The sequence below is a fragment of the Parus major genome, chromosome 27 (genome assembly GCF_001522545.3).
Source record: "Parus major isolate Abel chromosome 27, Parus_major1.1, whole genome shotgun sequence".
NCBI classification, from domain to species: Eukaryota; Metazoa; Chordata; class Aves; order Passeriformes; family Paridae; genus Parus; species Parus major.
In genome coordinates this window covers 2878565-2891566 of record NC_031796.1, presented here as the reverse complement: position 1 = coordinate 2891566, position 13002 = coordinate 2878565, and the positions used below count along the sequence as shown (strand labels likewise).

The following is a 13002-nucleotide window of genomic DNA, read 5'->3' as shown; positions in this document are numbered from 1 at the left end:
GAGCCGCGGCGCCGTGCCCCGTTCGCCCGTTTTCCCGGCGAGGCCGGAGTGCTCGCGTCTCCGCCCTCTTCCTGCTTAGGGGGTGGGTCGAGTCTAATGAGGGCGGCTCCGATTGGCTGGGAGAAACCCCCACCTCCACCGCCAGCCAATAGGAGGGCAGGACACTGCGGGCCGTGTGAGGCCGGGCAGGGTGAGTGGTGAGGGCGGCGGGCGGGGGCCATGGTGCCTCCGGCGCCCCGCGGGGTGGGTCAAGGTGTTTGTGGCGGCGGCTCTTTCCCCGCCAATTAACGATGTATTTGATGACTCTTCCCTTTAACTGCAGCCTCCTCGAGCCAAATACCAGCTCTCTCATCCCCAGCCAGAGACGAGGATGGGCTCACGACGAGGGTCAGGTGTAGGATGGTGCTGGGGACACGGTGCAGCTTTATCCCCAATCCCTTTGCTTGCCGGATGGATGGATTGAGGCTGACAGCTTGTGCTGTGATCAAAACCCGCAGGAGTTGGGACACAGGAATTTTGGGGCACTTAATTATTTAAAAACCATCTCCTTAGTGCCCTGGGTGCATCTCCCCATTCCTCACTGCTCAGCTCACCGAGTTTTCCAGCCTGACCAGCCTCTGTGGCTCGTGTTCTGTTTTTCCCCATGTCTGGTTTAGTTGGAACAGGCCAAATATATTCCCCCAAAATGGTGTATTTGGGGGAAAACTGGTTCTGGCTCGTGCTGGTAACATCTGCAGGAGCGGGCTGGCCTCTCCCCTCGAGTGCAGTTCAAACCTGAGCTTGTTAAATATTGATGCCTGAGATCTGTGCAAGCCCTTGGACAGCATGAGTGTTCAGATCCCCAGCTGGGCCTGGTTTCCAGGATAACCCTTCCAAGGGCTGCTTTCCCCCTGCAGTAATTCCTGGGGTGGAGGCATGCGATGGAGGGACAGAAATAGCAGGGTTTTGGGAGCAAGTCCCAGCTGAGGCTGGAGGCCAGAACGCTGGGGTTACTGCAGTTAAAGCCCTGTGTTTACAAGGGCAGGAGAGTTTTTAGTGTATTTTTACAAAACAGGCACGTGGAGCCTCCACTGCTGTGATCTGGATCCTCCTGGTGCAGTGTTGCCCCTCGCAGGCTGTAGCAGTCAGTGGGAGTATAAAATCCTGGTGGGAGGGCAGGATTTTAACTTGCTGGGATAAATAAACAGCCCCTCAGTCACTCCAAGTCCCTCTGACACTGTGGGGTCCAGATCCTGCTTGGGATGTACATCAGCCTTCCCAGTCACTGCTGTTTGCTGTTATTATTTTGGCCTTCTCTGATCCCTTTTGGATCCCCATTTGTTGATGCTGGAGCTATCCCCATCTGTTGTCCTGGTGTCTGGGAAAGGGAAGGAGCACATGGTGCTGCTGCAGGCTGGGTTGGTGCTCGGTGGAGCTGCTGCCTAGCTGCTGGCAGGGGCTGCTGCTTCTGCTCCAGCTCTGCTCCTTCCCTCTGTTGAGCTGCCTCCAGCTGCCACAGGTCTTGCCCAGCCCCTGCTTCCCTCCAAACTGTGGGTTTGGGTCCTGTTTGTAGGACTGAATTATGACTAAAGTGTCTTTTTGTTGTTGTTTTCTAGCCAAAGGGTCGCAGTGCTGTGTTTTCACCCATCCTCAGCCCTGCTGCAGCCCCGTGACCTGCTGTCCTTGGGTGTCACTTGCTGGGGACAGTGTGGGCAGTAGGTACCTGGTTCCTTTATGTGCAGAATTTTTGGGGGGCTGATGATGTCTGGAGGGAGGGGGGAGACCAGGGCCAGGTTAGGCAGAGCGATGGTGACTGAGATTGCTGTGGTTGGGCTACCAGGAGGGAGCAGGATCTGGGCAAGGGGCAGCCAGAGGGTGACTACCTGCAGCCTCACCTGTGGCTCCTGGCCAAAGGTGATGGAGCCAATTCCTTCTCAGATGTAACAGCCACAGGCTGGGCTGTGGGAGTTTCAGCCCCTCACCCTGGATGGTGTCACCCTGGATGACAGCAAAGTCAGAGCTGCTGTCCTTGGCTGCACAAAGGCCTGGACACTCTGGGCTGGGGCTGCAGGAGGGACACTGGAGTCTGTAGCCAGCCTGCTGAGGCTGTTGTATTTTTGGGATGTAGTTACTCAGAGTAGTCCCCTCAGCTCTCTAGAGCTGCCTCAGTGTGGCTGAATCTTTTGGTTTTGAGAGCACCCAAGCAGGATTTAGAGGATTGCAGGGTCTGGGTTGAGCAGGGAGATGTCTGTGCAGGAGCTGTGGGAGCAGTGTTACCAATGCCCTCCCAGCCTCGAGGCCAAGGGCAAGCATATATCTGTGCTCAGAGCCCTGTTTGGCAGCTCACAGGCACCAGTTTGCTGCTCAGAGCTGTGATTTCCCTGTCCTTAGGGCTGCCAGTGGTGAGGGAATGGGATTCAGTGAGTGCCCTATGGGTTCTGAGTGCCAGTGATGTCAGAGGTGGCTGCAGGGATTGAGCAGGGCTCTCCCTCTCAGGCCTCGTGTGTCCCAGTCCTGGCTGAGTTATTGTCTGAATTCTCTTTCACTGCTCCTGGGTCACCCTCAACAAACCTGCCAGGAATTTTCTGATTTCTCTGAGCATGTTCAGAGGAGGCCACGGAGATGCTTCAAGGGCTGGAGCCCCTCTGCTCTGAATCCAGGCTGGGAGAGGTGGAGGTGTTCACCTGGAGGAGAGAAGGATCCTCAGAGCCCCTTGCAGAGCCTAAAGGGGCTCCAGAGGGGCTTTGAACAAGGGCCTGCAGTGACAGGACAAGGGGAAATGACTTCCCACTCAATGGAATACTGGGAAGGAATTCCTTCCCATGAGGATAGGGAGGCTCTGGCCCAGGTCTCCCAGAGAAGCTGTGGCTGCCCCTGGATCCCTGAAAGTGTTCCAGGCCAGGCTGGACAGGGCTTGGAGCACCCTGGGATGGTGGAAGGTGTCCCTGCCTATACCAGGAGATGGAGTTGGATGGGCTTTAAGATCCCTTCCAACCCAAACAATTCCATGATTCCATGACTCAGGGTGCTGTAGATGGGATTCTGGTTTGATGAGTGGAGATGCTAAAGGGGAACAAGTTGCTGAAGCTGCAGATAACCAGCTGGAGGAACTTAGGGCTCGAGTGTCACATGCAGAGTTAGGGGGGGTCCAGAGAAGCCTTGTTTAATCCAACACTGTCCTCCAGCCTGTAGAACAGGGATATCCAGCTCAGAGGGTGCCAAAATCTGCTGATGTCTCAGTGACACCCTGAGAAAGCAGGAAAATGAGCTTTGAATGAAGTTGCCTGCTTGGGACTAAGTATTTGATGTGCTCAGCATGAACAAAATGGCCTTGTCCTGGCATGTTGTCCAGCTCTTCTCTTTCCCTCCCAGAGCACGATGTTCCTGGTGGGACTCTCGGGTGGGATCGCGTCTGGGAAGAGCACGGTGGTGGCTGTGCTGCGGGAGCTGGGCTGTGCCGTGATCGATGCCGATGTTATTGCCAGGCAGGGTGAGTTTTCCAGAGCTGGTCCTGCTCGCTGAGGTTCCCCTGACAACCGGGATCGCTGCCGGGAAGCGCTGACGGCAGAGGGTGCTCTGGGTACATCGGAGAAGGGTTTCCCTCCCTTCCTCTTCCCAGTCCGCGGGGCTGCGGAGCAGCTGCCCGGGGGGATTGGAACTAGGATATATTTTTAATAAAGAAAAAAAGAAGATCATTACCTAATAAACACCGTGGGGAGATTGTGCTCTGAGTTTCTATCCCCTGGTGTGGGATGCTTCCCAGCTTTGAAAGCCAACTCTGGGCAAAAATGAACGTGGTTCCCTCTAAAGTGGGATCTCCTGGCTAGTCCAGTACGCCCCCTGAGCCCCAGGACACCCATCCTGTCACTCAATTATGAGTGTGGATGAAAGAGGATGTCCCTCTGTGCTGGATGTTGCTTGTCTGGTGATCCTGAGAGATCAGATCCCAAAATTAATGTGCTCAAAAAAAAAAAAAAAAAGAAAGAAAAAAAAAAAGAGGCTCCAGAGATCCCAGATCAGGGGGAGTTTGTTCTGTGCTCCTGCACACCTGCCTCGTGCTGCTCTTGAAATGTGCTGCTTGGGCTGGAGAAAAGACCCAGAATCACAGTTCTGTTGACTCAGTAGGACCAGAGCAGACCTTGTTTTCCCTGATTACTTGTGAAATGTTAATCCCTTCACCCCATCAGGCTAATGAGGAGAGCAGAGGGTGCCCGGAGTGGCTGTGGCTGCCCCATCCCTGGCAGTGTCCAGGGCCAGGCTGGACAGGGCTTGGAGCAACCTGGGACTGTGGAAAGTGTCCCTGCCCATGGCACAGGGTGGGACTGGATGAGCTTTCCCCCAAACCAGTCTGGGTTTCTGAGGGCTGTGGATCCTGCAAGCAGCAGGTTTGGGGTCTGCTGCTGAGACATGGTGCAATGGTGTCATTTGGAAGTGCCTGAGCTTTTCTGTTTGGTAAAGAACTTAATGTGTAGCCACTCAAAGCTGTGCTGCTTTAACATTTTATTGCACTGTAATTCCCCTGGAGGTGCAGGAAATTTGCTGGAGGTGCTAAAAGCCCTCAGAGGCAGTAGGAAAACACTACAGATACTCTGTGAAAGTTTTCTGCCAATCACTTTATTTTGCACCAATTCCTTTTTTATATGTGTTTGTTTACTATATAGATTTCACCCATCCTGAAACTGCCTCCATGTGATATTCCATGGGAGAAAAAAATTGGTCTTAAAGACTTTTATGAGGTTGGCCTGAGGTTACAACCTGTGGCAATGTTCCTGGATTTGGGAGAGATGATTATCTGTAGTCTGTCCTTCACTGTGGTTACCCTCAGCTGGAGCTTAATTATGGTTTTATTGCTTCATCCCTTTTGTTGGTGATTTTTTTTTTTTTGGTGGCTTTAAAGTTATACACTCCTGTAACGTCAGAGCCCTTGCAAGGGCTGATTGGGGATTGAGCTTTTAGAAGGTTTTTGTGTTCATTTTCCTGAAGAATTTAATGTGTGATGTGAAAGACAGTAAAAAAAACCCCAAACCTGAGCAGCATCCAGAGCCAAGTTGCAGCAGTGAGTATCCACACAGTGCTGAAGTTTCCAGCTGGTCCTGGTCCCTTTAGGATCTCCCTGCTCCATCCCTGGTGAGAATTGGCTCAGCCCAGCTCTGGCCCCAGCCTTGGTGTGTGGCCATCACCGTGTCCTCCTGCCTGCCCTGCTGACTGGTCACCCTGAACAGCAGCACCAGGAGCGTTGTGGTGCTGAATTCATGTCTGCAGGGCTTTGATCTCCTGGGTGTCAGCCCTCAAAGAGACCTTGGGCTGGCAGGCTGTTCTGGCAGGAGCTGCCAGGCCGTGCAGATGTGGTGCCAGGACAGATGTGCTGCCATGGGAGCATCAGCTCCGTTAGTTAATGAGCAAACCCCATCTGAGGGTGACTGCTGATGCAAACACCGACTGTGCTGTAAAACCTGCTCTCACCCCTGGCTGTTTGATGTTCTCAGTGGTGCAGCCCCACTCCAAGGCACATCAGCAGATCCTGCAGCACTTTGGCACCGAGATCCTCCTGGAGAATGGTGAGATAAATCGTGAGGCTCTCGGAAACATTATCTTCTCCCAGCCAGAGAAACGGCGGCTGCTGAACTCCATCACCCACCCTGAGATCCTGAAGGAGATGCTGAAGCAGGTCCTGAAGTACTTTGTACTCGGTAAGAGGCCATGTCTGGCCTGCCAGGAGCCATCCCTTCTCCCTCTGCCTTTGGTTTGAATGTGGGGAGAGGGACAGGAATGATAGAGAAAGGAAAGGGACGCTGAGTGACAGCCTTTGTGCTCTGCCTCCGGTGGCCTTTGGTGTCAGTGTTTGGAGGATTCATTCCTGATTCACTCCTGCCTTTCACTGCTTCCCTTCTCCGCTTTTCTCTGCTGCTTAAAGTGTATCTGTGAGGCCCGGGAGCAGCTTTGCCGAGATTACCCACCGGATAATGTCACACTCCTGAAACGGCCAAATATCCCTCCCTGCCCCCAGCCTGCTCCAGCTTCAGTGCAAGCTGTGGAGCCCTTTGAGTGTCGATAAGGTGAGGAATGGGCTGACAGCTGTGGCTTCCGAAATCCCGCGTTCCCCCTGATAAATGGAACAAATGCAGCTGTCAGGCTGGGCTGGGGAAATGCCAGATAAGATCACCAGCTGTTCCGGAGGTCTCCGTGTAGACAGACGGATGCTTTAATAGAGTCAGTCTGGATTCGTGGTGCTTATCAGAGCTGAGCCCTGTGAGAGCTGAACGGGCCAGGGCACCACGGGGCCGAGCTCTGCTGCAGGGTGAGGAGGAGGAAGCACAAAGGAAGCAACAGGCAGGAGTGCCAGGAGCCAGAGATGGAGTCTTGAACTCGGGGCTGCGGGCTCAGGAGGCGGATGCTGTCCTGGCCTTCGGCGAGAGCGCTGTGTGGCTTCAGCAGGCTGCTTTGTCCTCATTAGTCAGGATTTAATGATTTGGGATAGCTGGATGTTGTCTCTGAGGATCGCTGTGTAAGGAAAGCTCTGATCGATCAAATCAGAGGACAGCGAGAAGCCTCTCAGGGCAGAGATGCTGGTGGAAGGGTGGCTCCTTGGATGGTGATGTCTTTGTCAAGACTTTACTTGCTGTGGGCAGCTTGGTTTTAGGGGGGTTATAAAGAGGGGACACCAACAAAACCTGAGGTGTCCCCATGACTGGAGACACAGGAGAGTGAAGTCCTGACTTAGAGCTTTCCCCTCCCCTCACCCTCTCCCCCAGACTCAGCAGGGCATCTTCCACCACCCCAGACATGGGCCAAGGGCAGAGGCATGGGGAGAAACAGGGGGACAGCAATTGACTGTGACAAGCTCTGCTCCCTGTGGTGACAGCTTTTAAACCAAAATCAGCCAGTTTTGGTGAGGGTTCAGCCCTTGGGCTGTGCCTGGAGGCTCCCCTGTGTTTCAGTGTCACAGCTGCAGGAGGTCTGCAGGGATTTCCTTGCTCCCCTTGCAAAAATGGAACTGTTTAGCCAAAGCTTTTCATAAAGGGAGGAGAGCTGAGCTGGGAAATGTTGGCTCAGATGGCTGCAGCCTGGTGAAGTCTTGGACAAGAGAAGGAGTGGAGAGCAGATCGTGCTGTGGGCACTGCTTCCCACGAGAGGCCAGCACAGCGCACGGCTGCTGCTCTTGCCAGCCAGGCACTGCTCCTCTCATTTCAGCTCCTCGTTTCAGCTCCTCATTATATTTCTGCAGTTTCACCTTTGGTCTGGAGCAGCCAGGTTAGGGTTGTTTTTTTTTTTCCTCTGGAAACTTGGAATGAAACCACTTCCTCCCTGAGAGAGGGAGGAGGGCCAGCAGGCTCTGCTCTGCTCAGCTGTAATCGTGGAGCTGTAGAGCTCCTGCTTGCTTTGATTTTCCTGGCCATGGTGTGTGTGCAGTGTGAGGGATTTGGGAATGGGGGTTAACACTGTGCTCTTTTTTGGGGAATGTTGCCATCTCTACAGGTTACCGCTACGTGATCCTGGACATCCCTCTGCTCTTTGAGACCCGTGGACTGACCAGGTTTATGAAATACACAGTGCTGGTTTATTGGTAAGTGCTCTAGGAATGATGAGGACAGGGACAATGCCACCTCTCTCAGAGGAGCCCATCATGTGCCTCCACTCTGCTTCAGCCTCAGCCCTGGTGCAAAGCCCACTGAGAGAAGCAACACCTCCCTTTATAGTGCACAAGGACCTTCCTGAGCTTTCTCTGGAACCTGGCACCATCACAGAGGGGGATTCACTGCCTTTGGGACTTCCACAACCCATGCTCTATCAGGGCAGGATTTGGGGCACTGTTCCAGGCTGTGAATGCTGAGAACAGCCCAGGCAGGGGTGGCTCTGCTGGTCCAAGTGCTGGCTGATTGTGTCAGAAATGACAGGGGGCACCTCTCTCATTCCCATTTTATCCCAGTGATTCCCCCTGCTGCCCAAGGAAGGCAGATCCCCGTTCCTTCCCACCCCCAGCTCAGCCCCGTGCTCCCCCGGCAGTGACCCCGGCACGCAGCTGCTGCGGCTGATGAAGAGGAGCGGCTTGGGCGTGGCTGAGGCCGAAGCTCGGATCAGCTCCCAGCTGCCCCTGGAGGAGAAGCGCAAGTGGGCGACCCACATCATTGACAACTCCGGGGACCGGGAGAGCACACGCCGGCAGGTCCTGCGCCTGCACGCCCGCCTCGAGGATTCCCTGCATTTCCTCTGGGCACGGCTGGCAGTGGGCACGGCTGTCGCCGGATTTGGAGGGCTGGTGTTCCTCCTCATCAGGCATTTCATCTCTTAACTCGCCTTTTCTCTTAGTCAGGGAAGGGGGCCTGAATTTCCCCGTTTGAAAAGGGCAGTGAAAGGCCACTTCTGTTAATGAGCTTTGCCAGCTGAATGCAGACAGCGGCATGAGGTGTCTCCTTGCACACTTCCCAAGGTGAACACAGGCAGAGGTTTTTTTCAGGCACGTTCTCCCTCCTCAGGTTCTCACCCAGCAGCTGTACCCATGGGATGAGGCCCTTGTCCCCAGGTGGGTCTCTATTGTGGAACTTCAGTGAGCTGAGGCACTTTAATCTGGGACAATATCACTTTATTCTGGGACAGTCTCACTTTAATCGGGTACAATCTCACTTTAATGTCTTCCTGGACAATCTCCTCCCTAGGGCTGGGTGCCTTCTCAGGCCCTGTAATTGCCTCCAGTGTTCCCTGGGTGATTCCTCATAGCTCAACCCTCCTAATCCAGATTTAGGTTTGGGATTTCCCCTCTTTCATGTTGATTTAATGGAAATTCATTAAATCATTGGTGGGGGGAGGACAGCACCTCGTTCACATGAATCAGCTGTTCAGCTGGGGGCTCTTCTTCCCTGCCCTCTGTTTCTGTGGCCATCACTCATGGGTCACCCTTGGCTTCAGATCCAAGGGTCTGATCCACACTGGAGCAGGCTGAGACCTGACCTCCTTCAAACTCATTTCCTTCTGTTTGAGCTTCCTTCAGCAGCACTTTCCCAGTGGGAGAGTTGAGCCTGGGCAAGGCGGGTGCTGGGTCTTCACTTTTGTTTTAATAAAACACTGAACAGCAGCTGCTCCGCATCCCACGACTGCTCCCCTGGCTCTTCCCAGCCTGCTCCCAGGTTGTTCCTATGCCGGGGCACGGCTGCGCTCTGTAAAGTTCAGCACACGCAGGAAGAGCTGCTGGCTGCTCCTGCTTTTCCCAGTAAACATCCCTGAGCTGCTCCAGGAGCTGCTTGGAGCAACAGGCCTGCCATGACCTTCCTTGGGAGGGCTGTGCCTCAGTGTTGGCGCTGGGCACCCCACAGGGTGGGTCTGGCTTGCTGGGATATGATCCTGGAGCTGCAGTGGGTCTCTGTGCCCAGCAGGTTCCCTCTGGGGTACCCCTGTCCCCACTGCCACTGCTTATCCCCACACTGGGAGAAAAGGGGGTGCTGTGAGCCCCTGGCCCCCTTCCTGCACATGGTGATGCCTGGGATCCTCCAGGGTGCTCCCACCCTCCTGCCTGGCCTCGGTCCTGTGAGGCAGTGTCCTGCCTGTCCCCTGCGCCATCCTTTAGACACAGGACCTTCCCAGGGTGTCCCCAGCCAGCACGTGCCTCTTTTTGGAGCCAGGCATTCTTCCATCCCCGTCCTCCCCTGAGCACCCACAAGTCCCATGTCTCACCCACCTGGAGAGACCTGGTGGTCCCTGTGCAACCCCAGGGAGCATCCCTGGGCTGGAGCATCCACCTGGCTACCCCGACCCTTCCAGCTGTGCTGGGGGAGCCGTGCTTGAGCGCTGACCTCTTCGTGCTCTAAATGCTCCATAATTGTGCAGTGCCGCTGGAGCCCCTCGCAGCCAGCCATAAATCAGAGCCAGAGCGGGATTTCTCGGCCGAGATAAGCGCCAGTTCCGCCTCCCTCCCGCCCGCCTCCGCGATAAATGGGGCCGGGGGTGGAAGGACGGAGCAGACGGGGCCGTAATCGCATTTGGCGCTTCGCTCCCGCCCGGCTGACGTTCGGCCGCCGCTAACGAGTTTAGCGGGGCCGAGGGAGCGAGCGGATCTGGGGGCACGGTGAGGCACAGGGCTGCCGGGGGAGCCTGCTGCAGAGCCCTGGGCTGAGCCGCCTGCCTGGGCTGCGGGTCCAGGCGTTGGCACCCACGGGGAAAGGGCTCTGGAGCTGTGTCCATGGGAGCTGTGTGATGCCAATCCGTGGGAGCTGCCCCACGATCGCCTCAGCACCGCCAGTCCCACTCCTGCCCAACCCCCTCGGGGACACCTGTGGCCGTGTGGCCGAGCCTCAGCCATCCCCTGCCGGTGACAGATGGCTCAGCTCCCTGGGCTGGGTGGCAGCGGTGATCGGGGGGGCCTGGAGGACACCCTGGCTGAGCCCCTGCGCTCGTGGCACAGGTGAGCACAGACGAGCGGGCTCCACATGGGCTCCCAAGGCCCGTGGGTGCTGATGGAGGATCTCGGGTGCTGCACCAGGGCCCCAGCCCCGGCCCCGCTCGCTGGGGCCGCCCCAGCTCTCCTCACATCCCACCATCGATCGCGGAGCAGCCGCCACCGTCACCGCGGGCCTGCGCCCACCGGGGCGGCTCGAGCAGAGCCGGCCCCGCGCCGCGAAGCCAAATATTTGACTGTGCAAATTGGCGGCCGGATCGATTCTGCTGCGGCTGGCGGGGGCTCGTGACAGACGGACACTCCTCCTGCTGCACCCCCTGCTCCTGCACCCCCTTATGAACCGGAGCAGCCCTACCTGGAGCACCCCCTTCCTGGGGCACCCCCTCTCGGCTGCACCCCTTCTTCAGAGCATCCCCTTCCTGGGACACCCCATTCCTGAAACCTCCCTTTCTTGGAGCTCCATCCCTGGAGCATCCCGTCTTTAGTGTCCCCCCTCCACAGCGCACTCCCTCCCTGGGGTAACCCCTTCCTCAGAGCACCCCTTCCCTGCTGTACCCCGTTCCTAGAGCCCCCCCTTCCTTGGTGCACCCACCATGGGACCTCCGCTGGGGCAGGGGGTGGGGACAGTCCCCCACGAGGCTGCAGTTACAGGGTGATGTCCCCACGTGGGAACTGGGTGGGTGCCTCAATACCCACAAAGGGGAACAGGCGGGAGGGGGCGAGCGTGGTGTCACTACACGGCACTGGTGTCATCAGTGTCACCGCATGGCGTCTGTTGTCACAGGTGTCACTGTCACTGCATGGCCCCCGGGGTGTGGCACAGTGTCAGTGTCACTGCACACCTCCCTGGGGTGTCACACAGTGTCACCGTGGCTGCACAGCCCCACTCGTGTCACACGGAGCTGCTGCGCAGCCCTGCGGTGTTGCACAGCTTCACTGTTGCTCCCTGGAGTGTCACATGGTGTCACTGTCACCGCGCAGTGCACAGGGTGTCACTGTCACTGTGGGGCCGCCGGGTGCCACGCAGCGTCACTGCAGCTCCCGTGGATTGTCACACAGAGTCACCGTCAGTGCCTGGTGCTGGGTCTGTCACACAACGGTATGTCACTGCGTGGCCCACGGGGTGTCACCCACTGTCACCGTCACTGCCGGCCCACAGTGTATCACCCAGTGTCACTGTCACTGCGTGGCCCGCGGGGTGTCACCCACTGTCACCGTCACTGCACAGCCCGGGGTGCCGCACACCGTCCCCGTGCGGGACACTCCGCAGTGCCACCCCCTGCACACAGCATCGCTGGCACCCGCTTGTCACATGGCTCCCCCTCCGTGTCACACCCCACCGGCCGTGGGGCACCCCCGCCACAGCCCAGCTGCTCCCAGCAGCCCAAATCCCGGCCACTCCCACCCCATGTCCCTCTGGGGGGACACGTCCCCGAGCCCTCTCCTCCAGCCACGCGGCCGTCACCTCCCAGCACTCACCGCTGGCGCTAATTAGCTGCCGGTGTTGTCAGCCCTTAATTGCCGCTCGGTGGGAGGGTGACGGGCCCCGCCGTGTCCGTAATGAGAGGCAGCGTGACGGGGACAGGGACGGCGGATGTGCCACCCACACCTCGGCCTCCCCCTGCCCGCGGCCGGGCTCCCCCCGCTGGGCAAGGGACAGTGCCAGGTGCTGGGGTGGGACACGCTGGGATGTTGCTGGTCCCGGGGCCAGGGCTGCCATGGCCAGCTAGGCAGCCCCTGGGACCACCAGCCAACTGCAAAGCTGGCCAGACAAGCGGACAGACAGCTGGACAGACAGCCTGACTGGTGCCAACCAGCCGTCTAGCCAATGAGCCAGCCAGGCAGTCATGTGGCCAACTGGCCAGCCAGGCAACCAACTCAGCAGCCACCCATCCACTGCCATCCACTCACTGCCAGCAGGCCACCAACCACCCAGCTCACAACCAGCCATCCAGCTGTCCTTCAAGGCCACCCACAGCTGAATGTCCCCTTCCCATGGCCCCTTCCAGAGCCCATCCCGAGGACACAGTTGGGATGTGGGGCACTGTCACCGGGACAGCCTGCAAACGGCCACTCCCTCCCCAGGCTTGTCGTCCTGGGCTGACATTGGGCTCATTGGTTGTGTCCAGCTCTGTCTGAATTCCAGCTGAGCCACTCCTGGGCTGAGCCACGGCTGCAGGGCTGGGTGGCAGGTGCAGGGGGGCACAGCGTCCCTGTCCCCCTGGCCAAGCCCAGTACTATGGGCAGTATCTGCCACAATGCCAGGAGGGGAAACTGAGGCACGGCATGGTGCCGGCCCCACGAGCCCCCTGCCCTGACTCGCCACCCTCACCCCTCCCCAAATCCTCCTCCATGAGTTCTACAACGAGCGGGAGGTGGGGAGACCCAGCCACCCCCGGCCAAAGCTGCGCCCCTGGAGCATTGATTGTCCCCTCCCCGCTGCCGGCGTCCCCAGCACGGCCCACCCGCCCCCGCTCCGCGCTGCCAAAGCAAACAGCCGAGGGCTCGGCCGGCATCGATTCTGCAGGAGCTGCTGTTTGCTTAACCTTTGCAGAGGAGCGGCGGGCGTCGAGCGGAGCTGCAGCCACCGCAGCAGCCACCGCCACAACAGCTGCAGCCACCGCTGTCACTGCAAC

At 57.8% G+C, this 13002-nt stretch overlaps 1 protein-coding gene and 1 long non-coding RNA gene across 8 annotated transcripts; one reads left to right on the top strand and one right to left on the bottom strand.

The window, feature by feature from the left end:
• The first annotated feature begins 79 nt into the window (after positions 1-79).
• DCAKD (dephospho-CoA kinase domain containing) lies at positions 80-9049 on the top strand. 7 transcript variants are annotated; one of them, XM_033520025.1, is made up of 7 exons: positions 80-190; positions 323-387; positions 1596-1698; positions 3352-3469; positions 5466-5669; positions 7456-7543; positions 7984-9049. In XM_033520025.1, the coding sequence occupies exons 4-7, from the start codon at positions 3358-3360 to the stop codon at positions 8267-8269; spliced, it is 690 nt and encodes a 229-aa protein (XP_033375916.1). In that variant the 5' UTR covers positions 80-190; positions 323-387; positions 1596-1698; positions 3352-3357; the 3' UTR covers positions 8270-9049. The 7 variants fall into 7 exon arrangements, with proteins under 7 accessions (XP_033375916.1, XP_018864630.1, XP_033375917.1 ...); XM_019009085.2 differs by having other exon boundaries at positions 323-392; XM_033520026.1 differs by lacking the exon at positions 323-387 and having other exon boundaries at positions 1596-1694.
• Positions 8544-12701, bottom strand: LOC117245557. Its single transcript, XR_004500329.1, has 2 exons — positions 11846-12701; positions 8544-11452 (listed from the first exon to the last, which is right to left on the bottom strand). It is a non-coding gene; the product is annotated as an uncharacterized LOC117245557 (long non-coding RNA).
• Positions 12702-13002: the final 301 nt, after the last annotated feature.

Coding starts and splice junctions, on each gene's coding strand:
- DCAKD (XM_033520026.1), top strand. CDS start 3,358: ATGTTCCTGGTGGGACTCTCGGGTGGGATCGCGTCTGGGAAGAGCACG. Junction 5,670..7,455: donor CCTGAAGTACTTTGTACTCG/GTAAGAGGCCAT, acceptor CCATCTCTACAG/GTTACCGCTACGTGATCCTG. Junction 7,544..7,983: donor TACACAGTGCTGGTTTATTG/GTAAGTGCTCTA, acceptor CTCCCCCGGCAG/TGACCCCGGCACGCAGCTGC.